The sequence below is a fragment of the Tursiops truncatus genome, chromosome 1, assembly GCF_011762595.2.
Source record: "Tursiops truncatus isolate mTurTru1 chromosome 1, mTurTru1.mat.Y, whole genome shotgun sequence".
NCBI lineage: Eukaryota > Metazoa > Chordata > Mammalia > Artiodactyla > Delphinidae > Tursiops > Tursiops truncatus.
The window spans coordinates 34,574,222-34,597,398 of record NC_047034.1 but is presented as its reverse complement, the minus strand read 5'-3'; the positions used below and the strand labels follow the sequence as shown (position 1 = coordinate 34,597,398).

Below are 23,177 nucleotides of genomic sequence, written 5' to 3'. Positions count from 1 at the left end.
AGGTCTAAACCTGCTAGGATTTGGGTGGGTGAGGCAGACTTGTAAGCCTTCCTGCGAGGCAATAAAGGCGTATGCTCCCCGATAGCCTCTTTTCAAAGGCAAACTTACTTCAAGATTGTAAATCCCATTTATGTTTTAGGGTGGATACATTTGTTATTTTCCAAAGCGTGGGAGCAGAGAGGGGAGGCAGTGACGTGGGGTAAGATGATCTGAGGAGGGGAGGCTTTGCCTGCTTCAGAAATCTCAGCTGCCCCCCTGCTCACTGCCTCTCATCCCTCCCCCCGTCAGCAGAAATGACACCTCACCCAACACCTCTTTTAGGCGGAAGGTTGTGTCTGCGTCCCGGTTGGGGCCAGGAGGGTAGAGAGAAACAAAGTGGGAAGGTAAAAACACAGCAGGTCCAAGAGTTCTTAGAAGACTGACTTTAAAAAGAATGTGTTGCATGGGGTGGGAGCACTGGGGAGGCATCAACTGCATCTTTCTCACTCCCTGGGCACTGAGCTACACTGAGCTGTGGCAGATGGGCAAGGCTAGGGCTTAGAAGTCCTGCCAGGCAAGATGGGGAGAAGAGTTAGCCACGTGCAGTGGAGAACAGTCCCCGGCAGACTCTGCTCTGTTCAGACCTGAGCCGGCTGAAGGGGGGCCCTGCATTGCAAACCTGTTTTTCACTGTTATTTAACAGTGGAGGGTGATGACTCAGTCTGGCCTCTAGGAGGATGCACTGGTTTAAAGTATCTGAGTCAGCTGAGTGGGAGGAAGGAGGCTTAAAAGGACAGACATTGCCAAAGCCCAGCCAAGGGCAGAGCCCAAATGTTACAAGAAGGACCTTCAGGCACAGTCTGAAATCTGCACGTGGTTCCCTGGTGAGCCCATCCAGTGTCTACCCTCAAGCCACCCTCCATTGCCAGTGATGTAGTCCTGGTCACCCTCTTGCTGCTAGTTATCCTGGGACCAACGACCAGGCTGTTTTATTTTATTTTATTTTTCAAACAAAAGGGCTCACATATTTACTACTGAACCAACCTGCTAGTGCAGAAGCATAGAAACAAAGAGGAAAATCATTTTTCCCAGTAGAACATGTCCTGCTGTCCAGACAGTGGACAGCTAGATATGGTAAGATGCCAGTGACCTTGATACAGCATCGATATGTGGGCCGTCTCGTGTGTGATTCCTTACAGACCCAGCTTGGCTCTTCTCCAATATCTCCTCTTAGAGTTGTACCTGATTTTATGACCAGTTTTCATGCAAATCCACTGGGAGAGTGGGACAATTCTGTTTTTGTTTCCTGGCCAGGAATTGCTTGATCCTGAATGTCTTGTGAGAAGGCATGGCAAGGAACAGAGTCAACCACACACACCAAGCTGGTGGAGAAGGGAAGAGAGAGACAGGCTATTGCAAATAGCAGCCTCAGCCAATCCCTGCCCTTCTGGCGGGGTGTAGGGGAATCTGCATGGCAGCAGACTTTGAGGGCTCAGCCAGAGGAAGAACTAGGGCAGTGGTGGGTGAAGGGGGCTCAGAGAAAAGGCTGAGGTGAGTTATAAGAATCTGGAGAAGAAAAGACTCAAGTAAAACTCCAAGGCTTTAAATCTCAGGAGGGCTGGCAGGTAGCAGAGGAACTGAGCATTCTTTCTGTGGCTTCCAGGAGAAATCCACCCCTAGTGGAGGCAAGTTCTGTGGGGCAAGTCTGGCCATCTTTCCATGAATATGGTGCAGGTGGCTCAAGCACTGGGTGGGAGGTCTGACTAGATGAACTTTGGGGTCCTTCTGTAGTGAACTGGAGAATGATCCACACTGGTAGCTTGAAATCAGCCACGGTGGGAGTATTTACACCACAGAAAGCGGCAGGCACTACAAATCAGGTATCTGCCCCCCACCATGTTTAACCGTTTAACCAGGTCTTTCCAATTTGCTCTAAGAGCATGACACATGCCAAGAACATGACACTGCAGAATCAGCCACAGCCATGAGTGATGTCTATTTTACCCACAAGAGAACAGACTCACCAAGGTTAAGAAACTCTCCCAAGGTCACAAATATATGGAGGTGGGATGAAAACTCTGACTCCAAAACTCATGATCACTCCGGAGTCCCAGGAGGCCTTTCTCTCCTGCCCCAGACACAAAAGTGACTTGTCCTGTCAGGAAGTCACACTCAGATGTCTTTGGGCTGCCATCCTTCCACCTGCTCTTTATAAAGAAATGTTGGGCTTCCCTGGTGGCGCAGTGGTTGGGAGTCCGTCTGCCGATGCAGGGGATGTGGGTTCGTGCCCCGGTCCAGGAGGATCCCACATGCCGCGGAGCGGCTGCGCCCGTGAGCCATGGCCGCTGGGCCTGCGCGTCCGGGGACTGTGCTCCGCAACAGGAGAGGCCACAACAGTGAGAGGCCCACGTACCGCAAAAAAAAAAAAAAAAAGAAAAAAGAAATGTTGTCTTTATTTGATTGATATATATATATATTTTAGACGTAGTGAGGAATTCCAGGAATTTAAGCTAGGAAACTGGAGTTCATGCCACATACACTGAAAAATCCTCACCAGGCTTTTTTTATTTTTTAAAATTATTTATTTATTTATTTTTGGCTACATTGGGTCTTTGTTGCTGCACGCAGTCTTTCTCTAGTTGCGGCGAGCGGGGTTTACTCTTCGTTGCGGTGCACGGGCTTCTCATTGCAGTAGCTTCTCTTGTTGCGGAGCACGGGCTCTAGGCGCATGGGCTTCAGTAGTTGTGGCTCACGGGCTTAGTTGCTCCGTGGCATGTGGGATCTTCCTGGGCCAGGAATCAAACCCATGTCCCCTACATTGGCAGGCGGATTCTTAACCGCTGTTAAGAAACCAAGGAAGCCCTATTTGATATTTTTAATTACAATAACAACTTAGACTTGTGTAACAAATTTTAACAGAAGGCATATATAAAATAAAACAATAGCTCCTTGCCTCTAATCTACCTTTCCCCACCTCCTATTAATCATTTAGTATGTATCTATCCACAGCTTTCTATGTATTGCAGGACAAGCATACATATAATATTAAACATATAGTCACACACACAGGGTTGTTGTTTTTATACAATTGGGATCATACTATACAAAATGTTCAGTGATTTTTTTTCACTTAAATTGTCATATTTTTCCACTTCATTACTTCACTCATTTAAAAACTGCCTAGTATTTCAGAGTATGTATGGATCATAATTTATGCCAAGGGTCTTTTATTGATGGACATTTAGGTTACAATGTTCTTCAGCAATTATCTTTGTAAAAATGTATGTTTGCGCATATGTGTATTTCTGTTGGATAGACTCCTAGAATTAGAATCTAGGGTATATGCATATTAAATTTTGATACTGTCAAACTGCTGTCCAAAAAAGACAGTGCCAATTCAGAGTCTATCAGCAGTAAACAAGAGTTTTCCCCCACCCACTTGTCAACACTAAATATTATCATCAATCTGTTGAATTTTTGCCACTCTGGTGGGTAAAAAAGTGGTATTTTTTAACTTTGCATGTCCTTAAAAATTAGTAAGTTTAAGTGTCTCCCAAGGGTTACTACTTATCATTTATAAGATCTCTACTGGTTACTTATTCGTATTCTTTGCCCGCTTTTATGTTCTGTGCTGTCTTTGATTGTCTGTCGAGTGCTTTACACATAGTGGATATTGATCCTCTGTTATACGCATGCACTTTCCACCTACCCCGCCCTCAACCCCAGCTTTCCCTTCATACGCACACCAGCTCTGCTGCACCATGTCAAACCCGAACCATCCAGCCCCCCAGACTCTCCGACAGGGGCACCAAGTGGCAGGGTGTGTGATCTTCATTCTAGTTTCACAGAAGGCGGTAAGTAGGACCTAGCAGCTAAGAGCGTGATCTCTGGAGTCAGGCCTGTATTCAAGTCCCAGTTCTGCCACTTACAGACCGTGCTTTTAGAGATGAACTACATACTTAACTTCTCTAAACACCTGTTTCTTCAGTGGTAAAACAGAGATAAGAGTAGTATCAATCCCACAAGATATTTCTGTGTGCTAACGTTTCTTGAGCCCTTAATTAGTGCCATAAATGCATTATAATAATGTACTATGTGTGTTAAATGTAGTATAATAATGTATTCATTTATTAACCTCCCTATGATATGTTTATTTGCATATTCGCAAAGTGCTCTACAACACCACCAGGCGAGTAAACCTTAGCTTATAGTGTGAGCGTTGACGACTCCACATGGCAACGTGTGAATCTGCTCCCCTCTGCCTCAGGATGCTCTTTTGACCCCTGTGGTCAGTCCACACACGACGGCTCCTGTTCAGCAGCCCATTCCCTTGGCTTCCACTGTGGCTTTTGTCACTTTGGCTGCCTTTCTCTCAATCCCCTACAGCTCTACCAGGGTTTTGTTGGGGTTCACCAAACCTGAGCCCAGTGCCCTAGATCCTGTGCACACAGATTCTATGGTTCAAACTCAGGACGTCAGGGGGCAACATGGCACAGAGCAGCCTTCTCTGGCCTTTGACTCACACATTAACTCATCCGTATACTACCTGTGGGGCCTTAGATGAGTTATGAGTGACTTGGCTTCTCTGAGCCCCCGTTGTACTCATCTCATAGCTCATGATTTCCTAAGCCCTACAGAGCAGCCCCTGCAGGTGCTCAGCCAATGCTGGTTCCCTTCCCACTTCCCCTGCCTCCCTTTTGTTCTGACTCCCTTTCCAGGGCACTCTATTGGCCTTTGAGGCTAAGTTAGCGGGTTGTACCAAAGCCTTTAGGAAAGAGCTCACCCTTGCTCCCCTTCCCGACTGGTAACTGATGCTTAGAGACACATGCCTTTCAGAAGCTTCTGAGTCACTTCTCCCTTGGCTGGTTTCCTTCTGGGCGGTGACACCCATTACAAAATACCAGCCCCTGTTAATACTTTGAATTCTCTTCCTCTGCCTGTCTGAAGCGTGGGAAATGTTTGACGAATGAATAAATGAATGACAGAATCCTTGGTCTGTATTCATGACCCATCTTAATCTTGCTTCCTTTCTAGGCTTTTCTCTCTCCACACTCTTCGCCTCACCCTTCCCTGAAGCAAACCATCCACCTTCTCCACTCCCCTGTTCCCAGAGCTTTGATATTTCATTTCCTCCTTGGAAATATCACCCCCAACTACATGTGTCATTTCCTCAGGGCCCAGTTGGATTAGCAGCTTCTCCCCCAGCCCTGAATTCTCACAGCAGTTTCTTGGGGCCTCTGCCGGGACACTTGACATTTTCTCTCTGCTGTAATCACTCCCCCCTTTCCTTTCTCCCCTGATGACTCCCTGGAGTGGGCTCCTATTTGCTTTGTCTTTTGCCCTGGGCAAGGCTCTCGTGGCCCAGTCAGTTACACTCCAGTAGATAAAGCATTTTTCAACCAGAAGGGGCCTCGGGTCTTTGGGGCCCAGATGGCTCATCCTCTAGTTGGAAAGCCAAGACTCAAAGAGGGGAAGTAACTGGCCCAAGGTCACACAGTGGCAAAGTGAGAATTAGAACCAAAACCTCAGGACGTCCAATTGAGAGCTTTTTCCCAATACCAGACAAGTTCAAGCGGACCAACTTTTGCTACCTCAACCAGGCAGAGTCAGATCAAGGTTAACTCAATGCATCTACCGCATCCAAGGTCAGAAGACCCAGGAGTTGGGAATAGTATATATGTGTGTGCGCGTAAGGGTCGAACCAAGGAACCAGTTAAGCATAATTCCCTGAGACAGTTTTGCTTTATCTTGTTAATAATCACAATATATATACATATATAATTTACATGTATAAAACAGACATACAAGTATTTTTCTCTTATAGGAACAATACATGTTTGACATGTGTGTTGTTAAAAAAAATTGGAACGTACTAAAAAGTATAGAGAACAAAGTTAAAATCATAGTTTCCTACCACCCAGAATTAACCACTTACGTTTTTTATATATTTCTTTCTAGATCTTTTTCCATGCAAGTAGGCATTCATTTCAATACGGGGGGGGGGGGCGGTATGGTATGTACAGTTTAGCGTCTTCTGTTTTTCATTTAGGTCCTGTGGCGTAAGCGTTTTCCCACGTTATTATAATATGCTCACAAACTCCATTTTAACGGCTGCTTAATAGTTCATCGTGTGCCATGATTTTTTTTCTTTATTGTTGGATGTTTATAAATGACGCTGGGAAAGAACATTCTTGAACAAGAGGCTTTGCCTGCGTTTCAGATTATGTTTTTAGGACAAATTCCTAGAAGTGGAGGGCAGGGACATGTTTAAGGCTCTCAATACTCACTGCCAAGCAGCTTTCCAGAAACATGTACCAGTTACACCCCCACCAGCTGCATTAGAGAAGAGCCTTTTGATTCTGCCAATGCAGCAACACCTCGGGCTGAAGGAAGGCCACTCTTCCATCCAAAGCCTCTCAGCAGTCCTAACAATGGACCCCTTGTCCCACCCCCATCTCCTCTTCCCTCCATCCCTGGCTCCAGGCTTGGAACACAGGCTGTCTGCGAGGCCTCTGTTCAGTCCAGTCCAGCCTTGGTGCTCCACGGGGTTGGTAGAGCTGAAAGGTAAGAGGTGTGCCTGTCCTACAGGGCGGGGCCACCATCCTTCCAGCCTCAGGGAGACCCCCAGGGGGGGTGCGGAGGTGGGTGTGTAAGGGTTGCTGAGTCATCCGCCTCTTTTGGCGAACAAACCCATCCGATCCCAGGACAGAGTTCTGCACATGACGAGGGGAAAGTAGAGACCAGCCCCAGTGACAATGGCCACAGGGTTACTCTGGCCAGCATGTAGATGACTTCTGTTTCCCTACAGGCTCTGAAGCCCCTCCATGAATCCTCAGAAGAAGGTGGACCTCAAGCTCATCATCATCGGAGCCCTGGGGTAAGCCAAGTTCAGCTCGGGGTCTGGGGGTTGGGAAGAAGACCCTACCCAAGAACAGTGAGACGTCCTGTATGTGCTCCCACCTTGCATGGGTCCCTTTCTGATTCAGAGTGGCACCAGGGAGGGCATTCCACCCCAGGGAAGGGAGCTGAGATGGGAGAAAGAGACTGGGAGTCAGGCTACCTGGTTTCTGACCCCAGCTCTGCACTTAACTCTGCAGTAACTAGGTGTGTGAATTAGGCGAGCCATTTAGCATCTCTCTGCCCTCCTACCTCCTGCCACATACAGGAAAGACCTGAACCTTTTGCTGTGAGGCACTCAGCTCTCTGCAAACTTCTCTGCTCACTTTGGTCCCTGCTTCTTGTGTCCATTCCCTAGTATTAGCAAGCTACTCAAACTGCAAATGTTAGAAATTCAAAATCTCAGAGAGAGACAGTGGTGAGAGGGTCATGGTAAGATGTTGAGAAAGGTATGGATATGTGTGTGTGTGTGTGTGTGTGTGTGTGTGTGTGTGTGTGTGTGTGTCCACATGTGTCTGGGTTTTTTCCTTAGTGTTGGAAAGACTTCCCTCCTCCACCGATTCGTGCACAAGACATTTTACGAGGACTATCAGACCACACTGGGAGCTAGCATCCTCTCCAAGATTATCATACTGGATGACACAACTTTGAAGCTACAGGTGAGCTGCCCTCTCATTCCCTCTTCAACATACACACCTGAATATCACCCCACATTCCCTGGACGGCCACTCACACAGCAATGTGCACCAGGAGCTAGAAGAGTCTAGAGCATAGATCAGAAAACTTTAATTCATGGGCCAAATCTGGTCCGCCATCTGCTTTTGAAAATAAAGTTTTATTGGAACACAGCCCTGCCCGTTTGTTTACTCACGGTCTCTTTGGTTGCTTTCACAGTACAACAGCAGAATTGAGTAGTGGCAACAGACGGTGTATAGTCTGCAAAGCCTACGTTATTTACTATATGTCCCTTTACGGAAAAATTTACTGATCCCTGATCTAGAAGGAAGAGCATTAATCCAGAATTAAGAGGCCCCACCCTAAGGCTCAGGTTCCCTGGAAAACTTGCCAAGTGGACTTGGGCAAGTCACTCCCAAGGTCCAAATCTATCAGGTGGAAGAACAATGACTGTCCTGATGCCCCAGGTGGAAAATGAGGACTCAGATGTGAAAGTACTCTTGGGATGTTAAATATTACTGCAGAGATTCTGTAGTGTACATGGGTGACAGGGTGTGTGATGCCCATGTGTGAAAGGACCTCGTGCACCTGTGCCAGGGCTATCTGCCCCCTACCCAGAAAAGGAAGCTTTGACATGATGAGACCTGGTTGGGCATACCTTCAGCCACTCATCACAGTCCCATGGAGCCTCTGTTCTTCCCCTCCAGATCTGGGACACAGGAGGACAGGAGCGATTCCGCTCCATGGTGTCTACCTTCTACAAAGGCTCTGATGGCTGCATCCTGGCTTTTGATGTCACTGACCTGGAGACCTTTGAAGCCCTGGAAACCTGGAGGGATGATGTTCTGGCCAAAACCATTCCAATGGAGCAGTCCTACCCCATGGTGGTGCTGGGGAACAAGATCGATCTGGCAGACCGGCAGGTACCGCTGACTCATTCATTCATTCATTTACCAAACATGTGAGGACTGGCTATATGCCAGGCACTGAGTTAAGTCCCACACATACAGAGTTGAATCAGGCAGGGTCCTTACCTTAAGAATTTCACAATCTAGTAATGGATGCAGATAATTTAAAGACACTTATGATACAATAAGATAAATCATAAGCAATCATAGAGATACACCTTGGATATTTGGGGACCATAGTGAAAGGGCATCTATCTACTTAAGCCCAGAGTATAGAAAGGGCTTCCTATAAGGAAGTGGGTTCCAGGCTGAAGAAACAGCAAGAACAAAGGTAAGAAATAGAATGATGTGAGCCGAGAGCCAAAGGCAATTTTGTCTAGAGAGAGGGAATGGAAGAATGAAGGCATCAGAAGTAGGCAGGTGGGATTTGAATTAACCTGTAGAACAGTATTTCTACCCAGGGTCAGATAGGGGGTCTGCAGTTATGAATTCTTGAAACTACAAATTTTCTGGGAAAGTAGTAATACAGTATTTATTTCTTATTAGCTTAAGCATATTCTGTATCACCTGGCCAGCCACTTGACAAATGATCTGCTTGCTCCATGGCTGCGGTGACCACACTTATGTAGGTGTTCACCACTGCAGTGGCATTGAGTAGAGCTCTGTTCATCGTTGCCTACTAATGAGAAAAGAATAAAAGTAGACAATTTATAAAAGATGCTCTTGTGCCAAACAAAGCCCAAAGGACACCAAAAAGAGCATCTGAACAAGTTGTCTTAGTGTTTCAAATAGAGAAAATAAATGGGGTTCATATTTGAACCACATTTTCACAAGTGTTCAAATGGAGAAAAGTGATAGGAGAACTGAGGCATCATTTGGAATGATGGGTGGGTGGGTGGATGAATGGACGGTGGTGCTTCCAACTAAACTATTACCACCATAAAGAAGAGCCTCTTGTTCAGAGAGAGAGAGGAGTTTGGTTCTGACACGCTGAGTTGGAGGAGCTTGGAGAACAACTAATTGGGAATGACCAGTAAGCTTTAGAACACATAAGAATGAAACGTCAAAGGAGAAGTCTGTGCTGGAAATAGAAATCTAGAAGTCATCAATTCTATGGGAACTTCAGGTTGCAAATTTAGTGTCAATTCTCTAATTACAAATATCCAATCTCAAATAAGAATCAAAGTCCTAAGTTCATTCACAGCCAAGGGGTCTCTCTTCTTTCCACTGGGGCCAGCTGCAAGTGAGAACACTGTTGTCTAGGAGGGGCATCTCATTGCCAACTTTATGTGTCCACACTTCCTCCCCTTCTCAGGATAATTTTGGTTTCAGACCCCATCAGGAATGAAGCAAAAAGAGGGATAAGAGGTCAGGAGAAGCGAAAACACCCTTATTTGACTGGTACTGTCTTAAGATAGTTTGTGCTCTCCGGACCCAACAGGTATTTCAACTTGTCTCTTGGTGGATTACTCCTTTGGGTCCTAAGAAGCTTCCACTGGGAACATTTAACTGTACCTCCCCTGACAAGGGTCTTGCATATTCTTCCTCAGCTCCTAATGTAGGAGCTTAAGAGCCATCCTCCACTCCATGGGGTCCCCTCCTCCTGCAGACACTCTTCCTGATGGGGTTTACAACAGCTCCAGGCTGGCTAGCTCTCTGTGGAGCCCGCCTCTCTTTCATAAGGCACACCCATGCATTCTGGCTCCATTGTAGGGCCAAGGGTAATTCGTTCTCAGTGCAGTCTGTCCTCTCTCTGCCCTGTTGCCTTTTGCCTTAAATCCCTCAGATGCAATCAGATACCAATCCACTGTAGCCACCAAGCTCCAGGGGTCATATGTTAATCTTTCCAAGTGGCCTCTTTTGGCCAGAGGTGAGGCCTTACATGGTCTCCCTCTTGGGAGGGGTGTCCCTCCAACACAACTCTCCACCCCCCCAAAAAAATCCTTTCTAACCTCCTTTTCAATCCTTTTATTCCATGCCGGGTTGTTAGAGTCATCTAGCAGATTCTTGGTCATGAACGTTTGGAAATGTGCACGGTCCCAGGGGTGGTCTGTCTCCCAACCAACTTGATACCTGGCATCAATCACACTGTAGTGTCTCTGCCAGAGCTTCCATTTCACATCTTGCTTCATATACCTGCAAGTCGTGGGGTGGGCAGTCGAGGGAGTTCAAGACTGAGAGTCCGACGTTTCCTCAGTGAAATAAGAGGCACCATCTTCTGTTGAGAAGGGAGCCCAGGAGGAGTCTCCAGAATCATGGTGAAGTTGTGCCAGTCACTCTGCAGAGCAACGGGTGAAGGGGCTAGTCAGGGACAAAGACCAGAGCTGATGGGCAGAGCAACGGGTGAAGGGGCTAGTCAGGGACAAAGACCAGAGCTGATGGGCAGAGCAATGGGGGAAGGGGCTAGTCAGGGACAAAGACCAGAGCTGATGGGCAGAGCAACGGGTGAAGGGGCTAGTCAGGGATAAAGACCAGAGCTGATGGGCAACACCAAGGGCTCGGGAGACCAGGAGTTTGAAGTGGAGTCTATGTTGTGTTTTTCTTCAACAGTGGTACATGGGGTAAAAGCCAGGGACCTGATGGAAGGTCTTTCCAGACAAGAGTAGCTGAAGAACAGAGCTGCAAGGGGACTCACTGAGAACCCATGGAGGAAAGAGGAGAGACAAGAAGAGGCTGAAGAACCAGGAGGCTGTCAGAGGTTGAGGAGCAGGGCAGAAGGAGGGAGGGGAAAGGAGACCAGACAATGGAGGCCCTGGGTCTGGGCCTGGGAAGGAGAGGCTGAGTGGAGAGAAGGTGAAGACGGCTACAGGGGAAGGAAGTGTGAGGCTCTCGTGAGCGTTGGGGGCTGCATGCAGAGGAAGCTTCACGAGATCGCAAGTGTTCAGTGAACCAGGGGGTACCTGGCAGGATGGGAGGCATAGGTGATGACTCAGAGGGGTAGAGGGGGTCCAATCCCAGCTGCAGGGGGATGAGCTTTGTTCTGCAGAGAGAGGAAGAATAAAAGTTTGAAAGAAGCAGCAAAGACCCAGGCAAGCCCATCCAGGTCTCTGGGGTCTGTACTGAGTAGGGTGTGGAAATAACCCACACTGGAGAGGGTGACAAGGGAAGGGCTTGAAGGCAGGCAGGAGGAACAGAGGTAAGGAAGTGCTCGCAGCCATGAAATGAGCACAGGGAAGTGGAGAGGAGGAACTGGAAGTGGGGAGAGCAGAGGGACTTCAGTCCAGAGACCCAGGATCGTGGAGCTAGAGGTGAGGCTGGGAAGCGGCCGTCCTCAAACGGCACAGACCCAGCAGGGGACACCACCAGTCGCTGAGAGGCACACCCTGGGCTTGGAGATCCAGGCTGGAGACGCTCCCCGCTTGCACAGGGTTGAGTGGATAAGAGCTGAGGGCCACCGGAAGGGGCACCTTCTCTGGGCTCAAATTCATGCTCAAATTCGTGTGTGTCCTTGGCCAGTTCCAGCTTCTTTGTGAAATAGAGACCAGACTCAGATTTCATGAGGTTGTTTGAGGATTATAGGCAATGATGCCTACAAAGCACGTGGCAATCTTAATACATGGAAGTGACTGTTACCCTCCTTAATTTAATATCTCCAAGCTGTGGGCTGGGAAGATCGGGAAGCTCTTCCTACTTAACAAAATGAAAATGAATATTTAAAACATATATGCTAGATGTGGGATGATGAAAAAGCTGTGGAAATGAGCAGTGGTGATGGTTACACAAAGATGTGAATGTACTAATGCCCCTGAACTGTACACTTAAATATAGTTAAAATGGTAAATTTTATGTTTATGTATGTTTTACCACAATCAATCAATCAATACCTCACCAGGATAATTTTAAAGAAATTACTGACTTAGATTTTTCTTAAAACCCCTACACCTTCTACACAAGGTAAAAGTGAAAAAAAATTAGTTTATTGGAAAGAACAGTTCTGTTAGCATCTATGCTGCAAGGAATTTATTCACTAGGATGTGAATTCTTTGCTCTACACTCAGGCAGTTTCTAACTTACTGCTGATTCATAACATTGGGATTATGTTTTCTTTGTTATTTTTGATTGGTTTAAGATGTATCGGTACACTAATCTTAACACACACAACTGATCGTTTTAAATGCATATGAAGTATGGGGATATATGTATATGTAGAGCTGATTCACTTTGTTATAAAGCAGAAACTAACACACCATTGTAAAGCATTATACTCCAATAGAGAGGTTAAAAAAAAGAAAAAAGGAAAAAATAATAAATAGGGGCTTCCCTGGTGACGCAGTGGTTGAGAGTCCGCCTGCCGATGCAGGGGACGTGGGTTTGTGCCCCGGTCTGGGAAGATCCCACATGCCGCGGAACAGCTGGGCCCGAGAGCCATGGCCCCTGAGCCTGCGCATCTGGAACCTGTGCTCCGCAACGGGAGAGGCCACAACAGTGAGAGGCCCGCGTACCACAAAAATAAATAAATGCACATTAGGGAATTCCCTGGCGGTCCAGTTGTTAGTACTCCGCGCTTCCACTGCAGGGGGCACAGATTCAGTCCCTGACTGGGGAACTAAGATCTCACATGCTATGTGGTGTGGCCAAAGGCAAACAAACAAACAAATTAATTAATTAAATGCATATGAGATGGAAAAGCATCATAAATAAAAGTCTGCAAAGTGGACTAATTTTGTCAAACATCTGACTTTTAATGAACAAGCTAAATTGTAACAGGGAAAGTAAAATATTAATAGTATATTGTCGGGACTTCCCTGGTGGTGCAGTGGTTAAGAATCCACCTGCCAATGCAGGGGACACAGGTTCGAGCCCTGGTCCGGGAAGATCCCACATGCCATGGAGCAACTAAGCCCGTGCACCGCAACTACTGAGCCTGCGTGCTAGAGCCCACGAGCCACAACTACTGAGCCCACGTGCCACAACTACTGAAGCCCTCACGCCTAGAGCCCGTGCTCCGCAACAAGAGAAGCAACCACAATGAGAAGCCCACGCACCACAACGAACAGTAGCCCCTGCTCACCTCAACTAGAGAAAGCCCACGCACAGCAACAAAGACCCAAAACAGCCAAAAATAAAAATAAATTAAATTTTAAAAAGTAGTATAGGGCTTCCCTGGTGGCTCAGTGGTTGAGTCCGCCTGCCGATGCAGGGGACACGGGTTCGTGCCCCGGTCTGGGAAGATCCCACATGCCGCGGAGCGGCTAGGCCCGTGAGCCATGGCTGCTGAGCCTGCGCGTCCGGAGCCTGTGCTCCACAATGGGAGAGGTCACAACAGTGAGAGGTCCGCGTACCAAAAAAAAAAAAAAAAAAGTAGTATATTGTCAGCCAAAACAAAATCAATGGAAGTAACACTTTCAAAATTTTCATACTTCCCATGTCCCCACGGCTGACACCCTGAGTTTATTTCCACAGTCAGAGCCTAAATTATAAATAGCTGTTATTTTATAAATAAAAGAAGACAAGATGATTTTAAAAATCATGAAGCTGTAACTAGAATTGGAAGGGAAAAGTGCTGTGTGGGTCATTTTCTTCCCAGGGCGACATTCTGAGGTTGAGTGGGAGAGATGAGGGATATAAAAGGAATGTTAATTTGCAGCACAATCTCAACTGATATTCTAGAGTGTGTATTTAATCACTCCATAAAAACCAGACAGAGAATGATCGGGGAGAAGTGAGAGAAAACGTCTGTCATAACCGGACTCTGGGCAGGCCCAGTCACTGTCAGTGGTTGAGAAGGGACAGAGAGATCATCGGGCTGTAGGTGTGGGCTTGTCTTCCTAGCTTTGTCTCTGGGTGACCTTGGGCACCAGTCTGGGCTTCAGCTTCTCATGCCATGGCATATGAAGAATCTCCCTGCCTCTTGGAGAAGCAGAGACACTTGACTTCATTGCAATTTACTTCCATTTTTACTGCAACTCCTGAGCACCAACGATGTGCCCAGAAAAATGCTCATTAGCTGGTGGCAGTAGGATATAAAGAAGGGGGAGCAATAAGAAGGGTAAGTCCAGTCCTTGCCCTAAAGTCTTTTTTTTAAACTTTTTTTCCTTTTCTTTCTTTCTTTAAATTTATTTTTGGCTGCATTGGCTCTTCATTGCTGCGTGTGGCCTTTCTCTAGTCGTGGCAAGCGGGGGCTACTCTTCGTTGCGGTGCACGGGCTTCTCACTGCCATGTCTTCTCTTGTTGCGGAGCACGGGCTCTAGGCACACTGGCTTCAGTAGTTGTGGCACACAGGCTTAGTTACTCCACAGCACGTGGGATCTTCCTGGACCAGGGCTCGAACCCGTGTCCCCTGCATTGGCAGTTGGATTCTTAACCACTGCACCACCAGGGAAGCCCACCCTAAGGTCTTTTAAAGAACTTTAAAAGATACAAAACCTTTGGGATTCCAAAGATGCCATCAAGGTATTATTATAACATGTTAATTTCTAATGATTATTTATTTGTGTGTTACTAGTAAGGACAATAATAATCAGCAACTTGGCCATCCTTGATTCTTCATCCACATAGTTCAGGATTTTCCCCGATCTGTTAGGCTTCTTGGTTGTTCACCAGATCAAGGACATCTATGCTCCACAGAACAGAGCAGTTGTGGCCAGTTCAGGGGCCCCTCGCCCCAAAAGGCAGGAGGACCTCAGAGATCAGAGGCCAAGACCATGGCCTGGACTCTCTCCCTGCTCTGCTTAAGTGCAGCAGCTCCAGGGAGACTGAACGTGGGGGACCAGAGGTGTCATCTGGGCTCCCCAAAGGGCAGGCTGCTTAGCTACCCCAGTTTCTACCCTGCAGTCTTAGGAAGCGAGCCTCACAATACCAGAGCAATGCCACTGGACAACAGAGGCTTTGTGAAAAAGAGCCATGAGTCCCTGGGGCCTGCTGCCACTCCTGAGGCCAGGACAGCAAGGGCCAAAGAGACAGGGGACAGTGATGGTTCCTTGAATCCCAGTAAGCTAGACTTTCCAGAACCTGCAGGAGACAATGTGACAAGGAACAGTCTCAGATCTCCCCCTGGCTGCCCTGGGTTCAAGGAAAGTGGCAGAATGATTCTTTCTCCATGAGAAAAACCTTGGCTCCCTTAAAGTGAAATAATGGTTAGAAAGTATCAGGCACAGCAAATATCAATATATGGTCATTCCCTCTTCCCCAAAATAATTGATTAGACTAAACTCAGGAACCAATGTCTTTGGAAGTAACCCACTGGCTGCCAAAGCATTCTCCAATCTAACATCCTCAAACTGTGATTGGCGTTTGCATTTGGGTAGAGCCGTATTCATTCAGCCTGTACTGAGTGGTTCATGGTGCCAGGCCAAGAGCTAAAAGTCCTGACCCTGAGTTCAAGAAACCTGCAGTCCGGTGGGAGAGACAGACCAGCAGCACAATTCTTGTGCAGTGCCCTGAAGAGGGCAGTGCAGATGCCATGGGACCACTGAGCTGTGGCTGGATCCAAGTTCTGCCTTCCTTAGCTGTGTGATCTGAGGCAAGCTGCTGAACCTCTCTGAGGCTCAGTGTTCTTATCTATAAAGTGAAGCTAAAAAGACCCATTTCACAAGGTTGTTAGAGGATTAAGTGAGTTAATATGATCAGATGTCTAACCTAGTATCTGGCCCAGAGTGGGAGCTTATCAACTGTTCCAAAGACTCTACCCTGAGGAAGAAGGGTTAACAGGGACCTGAGTCTCTGCCCAGCAGCGTGGGCCTGGTCAGCCAGCTCAGGAGAAGGAAGTCCTCCCTCCCTGGCTAGTGTCTGTTATGTCCACCTCCCTTTGAAGGGACTGAGGAAGGAGTCAATGGCAGGAAGAAGCTCCTAGTGTAGGCCTTAAGAAGATGGCATAGTTCAGAGGGCTCTAATTCTTCCAAGCCTGTATTCAAACCCTGCTCAGCCCCACACACTCCAGTCCTCGGACTCCTCATGTGTAAAATGGAGCTAACAATAGCTACTTCGTTGGCTTATGTTAAAAAATAACACGTGGGGCTTCCCTGGTGGCGCAGTGGTTAAGAATCCGCCTGCCAATGCAGGGGACATGGGTTTGAGTCCTGGTCCAGGAAGATCCCACATGCCGCGGAGCAACTAAGCCCATGCACCACAACTACTGAGCCCGCGAGCCGCAACTACTGAAGCCCATGTGCCTAGAGCCCGCCCTCCACAACGAGAGAAGCCACCGCAGTGAGAAGCCCACACACTGCAACGAAGAGTAGCCCCCATTCGCTGCAACTAGAGAAAAGCCTGCGCACAGCAACAAAGACCCAACGCAGCCAAAAATAAATTAATTAACTAATTAATTTTAAAAATAATAATAACACCTGTAAACTTACAGACCCATGGAAGGTTCTCAATAAATGAGAGTGGTGGTGGGGAAGGTGGGACTGTGATAATGGTGATAGTCATGGTGGGGATGGTGGAGATGGGGACACAGGAACCGTGATCATTTCTTCCCCTCATGCAGGTGCCACAGGAAGTAGCCCAAGACTGGTGTAAAGAGAAGGATATTCCCTATTTTGAAGTCAGTGCCAAGAATGACATCAATGTGGTACAAGCCTTCGAGATGCTGGCCAGTCGGGCTCTGTCAAGGGTGAGTGGCAGCTGCCAGCTGCCCCCTAGGATGGGGCAACTCAGGAGCGTCCAGAAAAGTATATATTGGGAGGGACGAGGGTGGGACAGGATTGCTCATCATCTTAATTAATCAGTTGTTGAATGGGCTCAACAGTATTCCAATTCTGGAACCACAGAATCCCAGAGGCATAAAGCTTCCTTAGAATCCATCATCAGTGGTCCCTCAATCCGGCTGGTTACCATTTGTGGAGTTTCTAAAAAATACAGTTCGATACCTCACCCCTGGAGACTCTAATTTAGTAAGAGTTTGAAAAGTAATGCTCTAGTTCAGTCCTCACTGATGGGAGGGAAGCCCCAAGGTGCCAAGTATTGGTCCAAGTGGAATAATGAAGCCTGCAGGAGTTGCTGACATCCTCCAATCAAAATGATGGATAGATGTAGACCACTTGGTGCAGTCTCTCAACAAGCATGTGTTGAGTATGTCACGTGTGTCAGGTCCCGTCCAGGGCTCCGAGGTCCCTTGCTCTCATAAGGGAGACAGATCGACACAGGAGTGGCTGCAGTGCAGGCACTGTATGGTGGGCAAGGACTGGTGATGGGGCCTCAGAGGAGGGACACACAGCCCACACTGCAGGGGAGAGAAGGGGGAGAGAGAAGAGGAAGATTGGAGGTCACCTGGAAGTATTAGCAGAGTTTTAATGCCATTCTGATATAGAGTTCAGAAACTCTGAAGAGGGTCCGTGAGAGATTTGCACAGGGAGGGGCTCAGCATGTTTCATTATTCTGCCATATGCAATCAAGGTGGGCTTCTTGGAAGTGGGGAGGTCATCACGGCAGTGATTCTGAATTGAGGAAAGGAGCGAATGAGGATGGGCAGTCGGAGGGCTCCCCTCTGTGGAAGGGCCTGCTGTCACGGGTCTGCCTGGCCCTGCCCTGTGGGTTGTCCACAAAGGAGAGGGACAGCAGCCACCCCTAGCAGCTGCCCAGGGAGAGGGCTCGAGCCTGCCACCCTTACACCCCGTTGCCTGCATCTCGGAGGTTGCCCCCGTGTGCTATTATTCATGCTTCCCCTCCCGGCCCCCAGCCCTCACTGTGTCACGTTAAAAGGAAGAAGAGGGGTGTCTATCTCTAGCACATGGTCAAGAAGTGCTGCTCTATCACACAGTCGGTGACACAGGTGTGCCTGCTCATGCCGTCCCCTGGAAGGTGAGGGATGCTCTTTGACCTCATAGCGTGAAACGTGATCACTGATCCTCCACAAACACAGTGCAGTGATCGCCAGGTGCTCAGTCACGGGGAAGCTCCCTCAACCCACGGCCAGTGTCTGTGTGTAGTTAGCAACTGTCCTTTCTGGAGAAGGAGTGTCCTTCATTCTTGAAACTATGTCCTTCCTGCTGTGTCACTTTTATGACACAGTGATGTGAGTGGATGGTAGTTTGTCTGCTTGTTTTTCTTTTCCATTGTCCTTACTTGGCAAAAGAATGGATTGGCGACCCCATGTCAGTCCCTCACAATGATGGGGGAAATTTACCGATGAGAAGTTTGGCGTTCACGGGTGTGATACCCGCAGTCAGACTGACCTGGGTTTGATCCCGTCCTCATGTTTTCAAGTGGACCCCTGGGCAAGACATATGACTTCTCTGAGCCTCAATTTCCTCATAAGATGGAAATAATTCCATCCCATAAACATTCTTGAGTTGTCAGGCTAGGGCTAGAGATGTGGACTTCAGTGGCCCCACGGTCAGGTAAAGGAGTAAGGCATCCAAAACCGGAGGTCATGCAGAGAGAACAGGTTTGCGGTTGCCAAGGGGGAGGGGGGAGGGGAGGGAAGGATTGGGAGTTTGGGACTAGCAGATGCAAACTCGTATATATAGAATGGAGAAACACCAAGGTCCTATTGTATGGCACAGGGAACTGTAGTCAATATCCTGTAATAGGCCATAATGGAAAAGACAAAACATATAGATTTACAAAAGAAAAAAGAAAACAGATAGACTGTCATGGAGTGAGGTAGGTGCCATAGGCTGGGGCGGGGAGGGGACACAGCCAAGGCATCGAGGTGACTCAGAGGTGCTGGTGGCGAAGGCGGGCAAGGATGCCTGCCCAGAGAGGTGACATGTGAGTTGGAGGTTGAAAGGTCATATGCAGTTTGCGTGGGGGACACGGTAGGCCGTTGAAAGCGCAAGCAAGAGCCGCAGAAGGGCGGAGAGAAGGGCGTGGCAGAGGCCCAGGCGTGAGTCCACAGGGCTCACGTGAGGGACCACTGTGGGCTCCGTCTGTAAGAGGAAGAACCGTGGCATGGAGGGAAGTGGGGCCGCTGGGCCGAGGTGAGCGATGGGGCTCTCAAGGCCAACAGCACCAGACCATGAAGGCCTGGTGAGCCCCAACCAGACCTTGGACTTCATGCTGTAGGCCCATGACCTCTAGACCTGCTACCAGACTCCCAGGGCACACAGGGGCCCAGTACGGAGGCCAGCAGGGCGCATCTTCCAGCAATGTCTCTATTATTCAGAAATCTGGAAGGGAAACATTTCACCCTAAAATAAACATAATTACTCGAGCACTGAATGTAAAAACTCACACGGATTTTTAAGGTGAAACTGGAGTTTCCAAATCTATACTTTAAAATCAAACAGGAGTTTTCAAGGACATTTCCTACAAGTAGCTCTCCCCTCCTTCCCAGGGAGGTCATGTGCTCATTCACACCAGCCCAGAGTATTTGGAGAGGAAGACATGAGAGGTGCTGCTAGAATAAGGAGGGAGCCGCAGCCTGGGGTAGGAAGAGCTGGGCTCTGAAGCCGGGTGGGTCTGGCTTATTTCCTGGCTCTACCTCTTACTCACTGTGTCCCTGACAAGTCATACAGCCTCCCCTAAGCCATCACTTCCTTCCCTTTAAAGTACAAGTAATAGTATCTTCCTCATGGGGCTGTTGCCAGGGCTAAATAAAATAATATGGTAGCACAGAGAAGGCATTAAATAAAAGGTAGCTATTTTTAAATGAAAGCTATGGCTAAGGGCTTTCAGCAGGGAAGTTTCATGCTGCAGGGAGGATGCGCTTGATGGGTGATTCAGAAAGGTCCAGGCATGAGAGAATGAAGACGGCAAGGACGGGGTAGATTAAAGAGACTTTGGAGGGAGAACCATCAGGGATTGATGATGATCAAATGTAGGAGAGAAGGAATCAGGAGCTGTTGAGGTTGATACCGAGGTTTCTAGCTTGGCAAACGGAGGGATGATTGATTAGTGATGCTATAGACCAAGATAGAAAAGAAAGGGGAAAGCAAAAGTGTCACACGAGGAGGAGGCAATGGAGCACATGGCATTTGGGGTTCCTTGAGGTTCCTTGGAATGTCTGAGTTCTGCAGTGAGCTCTGGATGGAAAGAGCAGCTTACAGGTAGAGTGCCAGAAGAGGTACTCGGTTTACATTTTGAAAGGAGAGAAGGTAGCTAGTTACTTTAGTTTCCCAATCTGGCCACTTTCAAGGATTAGGGTATTTAGTTATTCCAAAATATGACTAAGAATGCCCTCATAATCAAAGAAGGGACACCCACCTGCTTTGGGGGATTTGGGATGAAGGGATTTTGCTCTTACCAACTTGGCAATACCATCCCTGCTGGGGCCCGGCGTGAACTGCAGCACGGAGGCCGGTTCCTTTTGGATTAATTAGAGAAAGACAAACTTGCCACATCCGGGAGGGAAGCAGGCTGACAGGCAGGTAAGCTTAGTGAAATTATAGGACTTTTATGAGGTCCTCAGGATGTAGGATCTAGAGTCAGGGCTATGAGGTGGCCAGGCTTGGAGGGGCAGACTCCCACAGTCACATCCCCACTGAAATGTGCATTAGGACACTATGGTGTTACTTTACAGTTAGACATGCACATACTTGCTAAGATGACTGGGGTCTGGAGAAAAGAATTACACAGGAAATCTAATAATGGACTGCCAGTGACTTGGAAGGTTTGCAGGAAACCTGAGGAGGGAGATGATGCCCTTATCGAGTGAAATGATGTCATAAATGGGAAGAGCTCAGGGCTGACTTGGACCTGGGGAGGATGTGACTCTTATTGGGTAAAGAGAGCTGGCATGAAGACCTCAGGCTTTGCCGGTGTGTAATGAACGAGGGCGTTTCTCACACCCTCAAAGGCAGCATTGTTTGTTCCTCGAATAAAGTGCAAAGCAGCTCAGAAAGCCCTCAGCTTAGACTCTCCCTCCCAAAGGCTGGCCTCGAGGACAAGGCACAGGTTCTGTTCATGATCCCAGCTGGGCCTTCTGTGGACGTGAGGGTGAGGCATACTCAGGGGTGATGAATCAACAGGCCCTGCCCCCTGGGTCCAAAAGACCCAGCTAGGAGAGTTCCTGATCCCAGGCAAGGTCTCTTTGATGTTTATGGTGAGAGGGGGACCAGGAAAACACAAAAAATAAGAGAATCTTTTCAAAAGCCTGTCTTTCTGGGAGAAGTGGATCAGTCAGCTTAAAAAGGGACTTAAACAGCAATGCTCTGCTCCCCCTCATCTCTCCCTGTGAGGCTCAGAGTGTCAGTGGAGTGAGTGGGCCCTGCAGATGGGGCCAGCTGGAGGACTGGATGGTGTCCCGGGCGGTGCAGCCCCGAGCCCGCACAGCAGACCTGGGCAGTCCTGGGGGAAGGAGCCTCAGGAAACTCAGGGGAGGACTCTGCTCTTTCAGGGTGAGGGGCTGGGGAAGGCCTGTGGTGTGCTGGGCCGGCTCTGCCAGCAGTGGGCTAGGATCCTCCCCAGCGGAGGGGAAGATGGAACTGGGGTGTGGAGACATCCCCAGAGGGACAGGCTTTCATTAGGAGACACTGCCCCTGACTCCCCAGCACTAATCTTTCCTAATGAAAAAATATATATACATATAACAAATAAAATTCTAATAGCTCCAAAGAATTTGCTGAGGGCTACTCAAGGCCCATCATCCCGGCTGACTAAGGGTAGCTGGTGCTCTGCTGGCCCGGACACCCTACCAGGGAGCGGGTGAGAAATGGGGGCTCTTCAAGAAGCAAAGGGCTTCCCTGGTGGCGCAGTGGTTGAGAGTCCACCTGCCGATGCAGGGGACGCAGGTTCATGGCCCGGTCCGGGAAGATCCCACGTGCCGCGGAGCGGCTGGGCCCGTGAGCCATGACCGCTGAGCCTGCGCGTCCTTTGCCTGTGCTCCGCAACGGGAGAGGCCACAATAGTGAGAGGCCTGCATACAGCAAAAAAGAAAAAGAAAAGAAAAAAGAAGCAAACAGTGGGAAGAAGGGCTGGGTCCCAGGCCCGGTGCCCTGAGCTCTGTGCTGTCAGGCTAACCTACTGCTTGCTGTATGGCAGCAGCAGCGAGTGACGGGGCATCATGGGACCTTCTCATGTGTCTTGGGGGGTGACCATCATGAGGGTGCCGCAGGCAGGTCTGACACAGCCTCCTGGGGTCCAGAGTCACCGGCACTAAGGGTTTGGTTGACATTCGCCAGCTGGGCACCATAGCCGGAGCCCAGGAGCCATGGAGGAGAAAAAAATCAGTGAAGGCACAACCACTCTTCTGGAAATTGTCCCCTCAGAGGGGCACTTGAGACAGACAGCCCCACAGGGGGCTCTGTCCAGCTCAGGTCTGCACCAGCGTGTCCACTTACCCACCTACCCTCACACACACACCACTGGCTGCGGGGAGAACATGAATGCTGGGAGCTCGGAGACTGGGGGGAGGCTTGGCCAAGGAAAGAGATGTGATCCCTCGAAGAAGAGACCCTTCGGTGTGTAGAACCCATCTCCTTGAGGAAGGACGCCCTCACCCTTGAACCAAGCTGGTGGGTCATAGGTGAGGAGTGGCCAGCTGGGTGGGGAGAGGCTTGTTAGACTGAGAAGGGGCTTTCTCTGGACCTCGTTGGGACAGGAGACTTTGGGAGGGTGGGCAAGGAAGCAAAAAGCCCCGGTAGAAACATTGAGTCTATTTTAGGGAGGGATCCCTGGACATGGGAAGTTCAGAGGATGGTGGGAGGTTGAGAGGTGGGCACGGTGAGAGAAGGTTGGGGTGTGGGGACGTTTGCAGGGAGAGGTTTCCTGCAGAAATGAGGAGTGGGCAGTCATCATCTCTGCCTGAGGGCAAACATCACCTCAGTTGTCCCCTCTGGAGAATGGCAAGTTACGGGACCTGGTTGGAGGTCAGGAGACCTGGGCCTCTAATGCAGC

At 48.7% G+C, this 23,177-nt stretch overlaps 1 protein-coding gene and 1 pseudogene across 5 annotated transcripts in view; one reads left to right on the top strand and one right to left on the bottom strand.

The window, feature by feature from the left end:
• The window catches only part of RAB7B (RAB7B, member RAS oncogene family), a 59,160-nt gene that overhangs the window by 1,664 nt on the left and 34,319 nt on the right, over nt 1-23,177 (top strand). For 4 of the 5 annotated variants that reach the window (XM_033852618.2, XM_033852606.2, XM_033852602.2 and 1 more), the window contains exons 3-6: nt 6,788-6,856; nt 7,409-7,535; nt 8,259-8,474; nt 16,888-17,013. In XM_033852618.2, coding sequence (XP_033708509.1) covers nt 6,804-6,856; nt 7,409-7,535; nt 8,259-8,474; nt 16,888-17,013 — 522 coding nt within the window. In that variant the 5' untranslated portion in view covers nt 6,788-6,803. Of the gene's footprint in view, nt 1-641; nt 6,544-6,787; nt 6,857-7,408; nt 7,536-8,258; nt 8,475-16,887; nt 17,014-23,177 lie in introns of those variants that run through there. The other variant, XM_033852607.2, reaches the window with a different exon arrangement.
• LOC117311233 (large ribosomal subunit protein eL39-like) lies at nt 1,173-1,329 on the bottom strand (annotated as a pseudogene).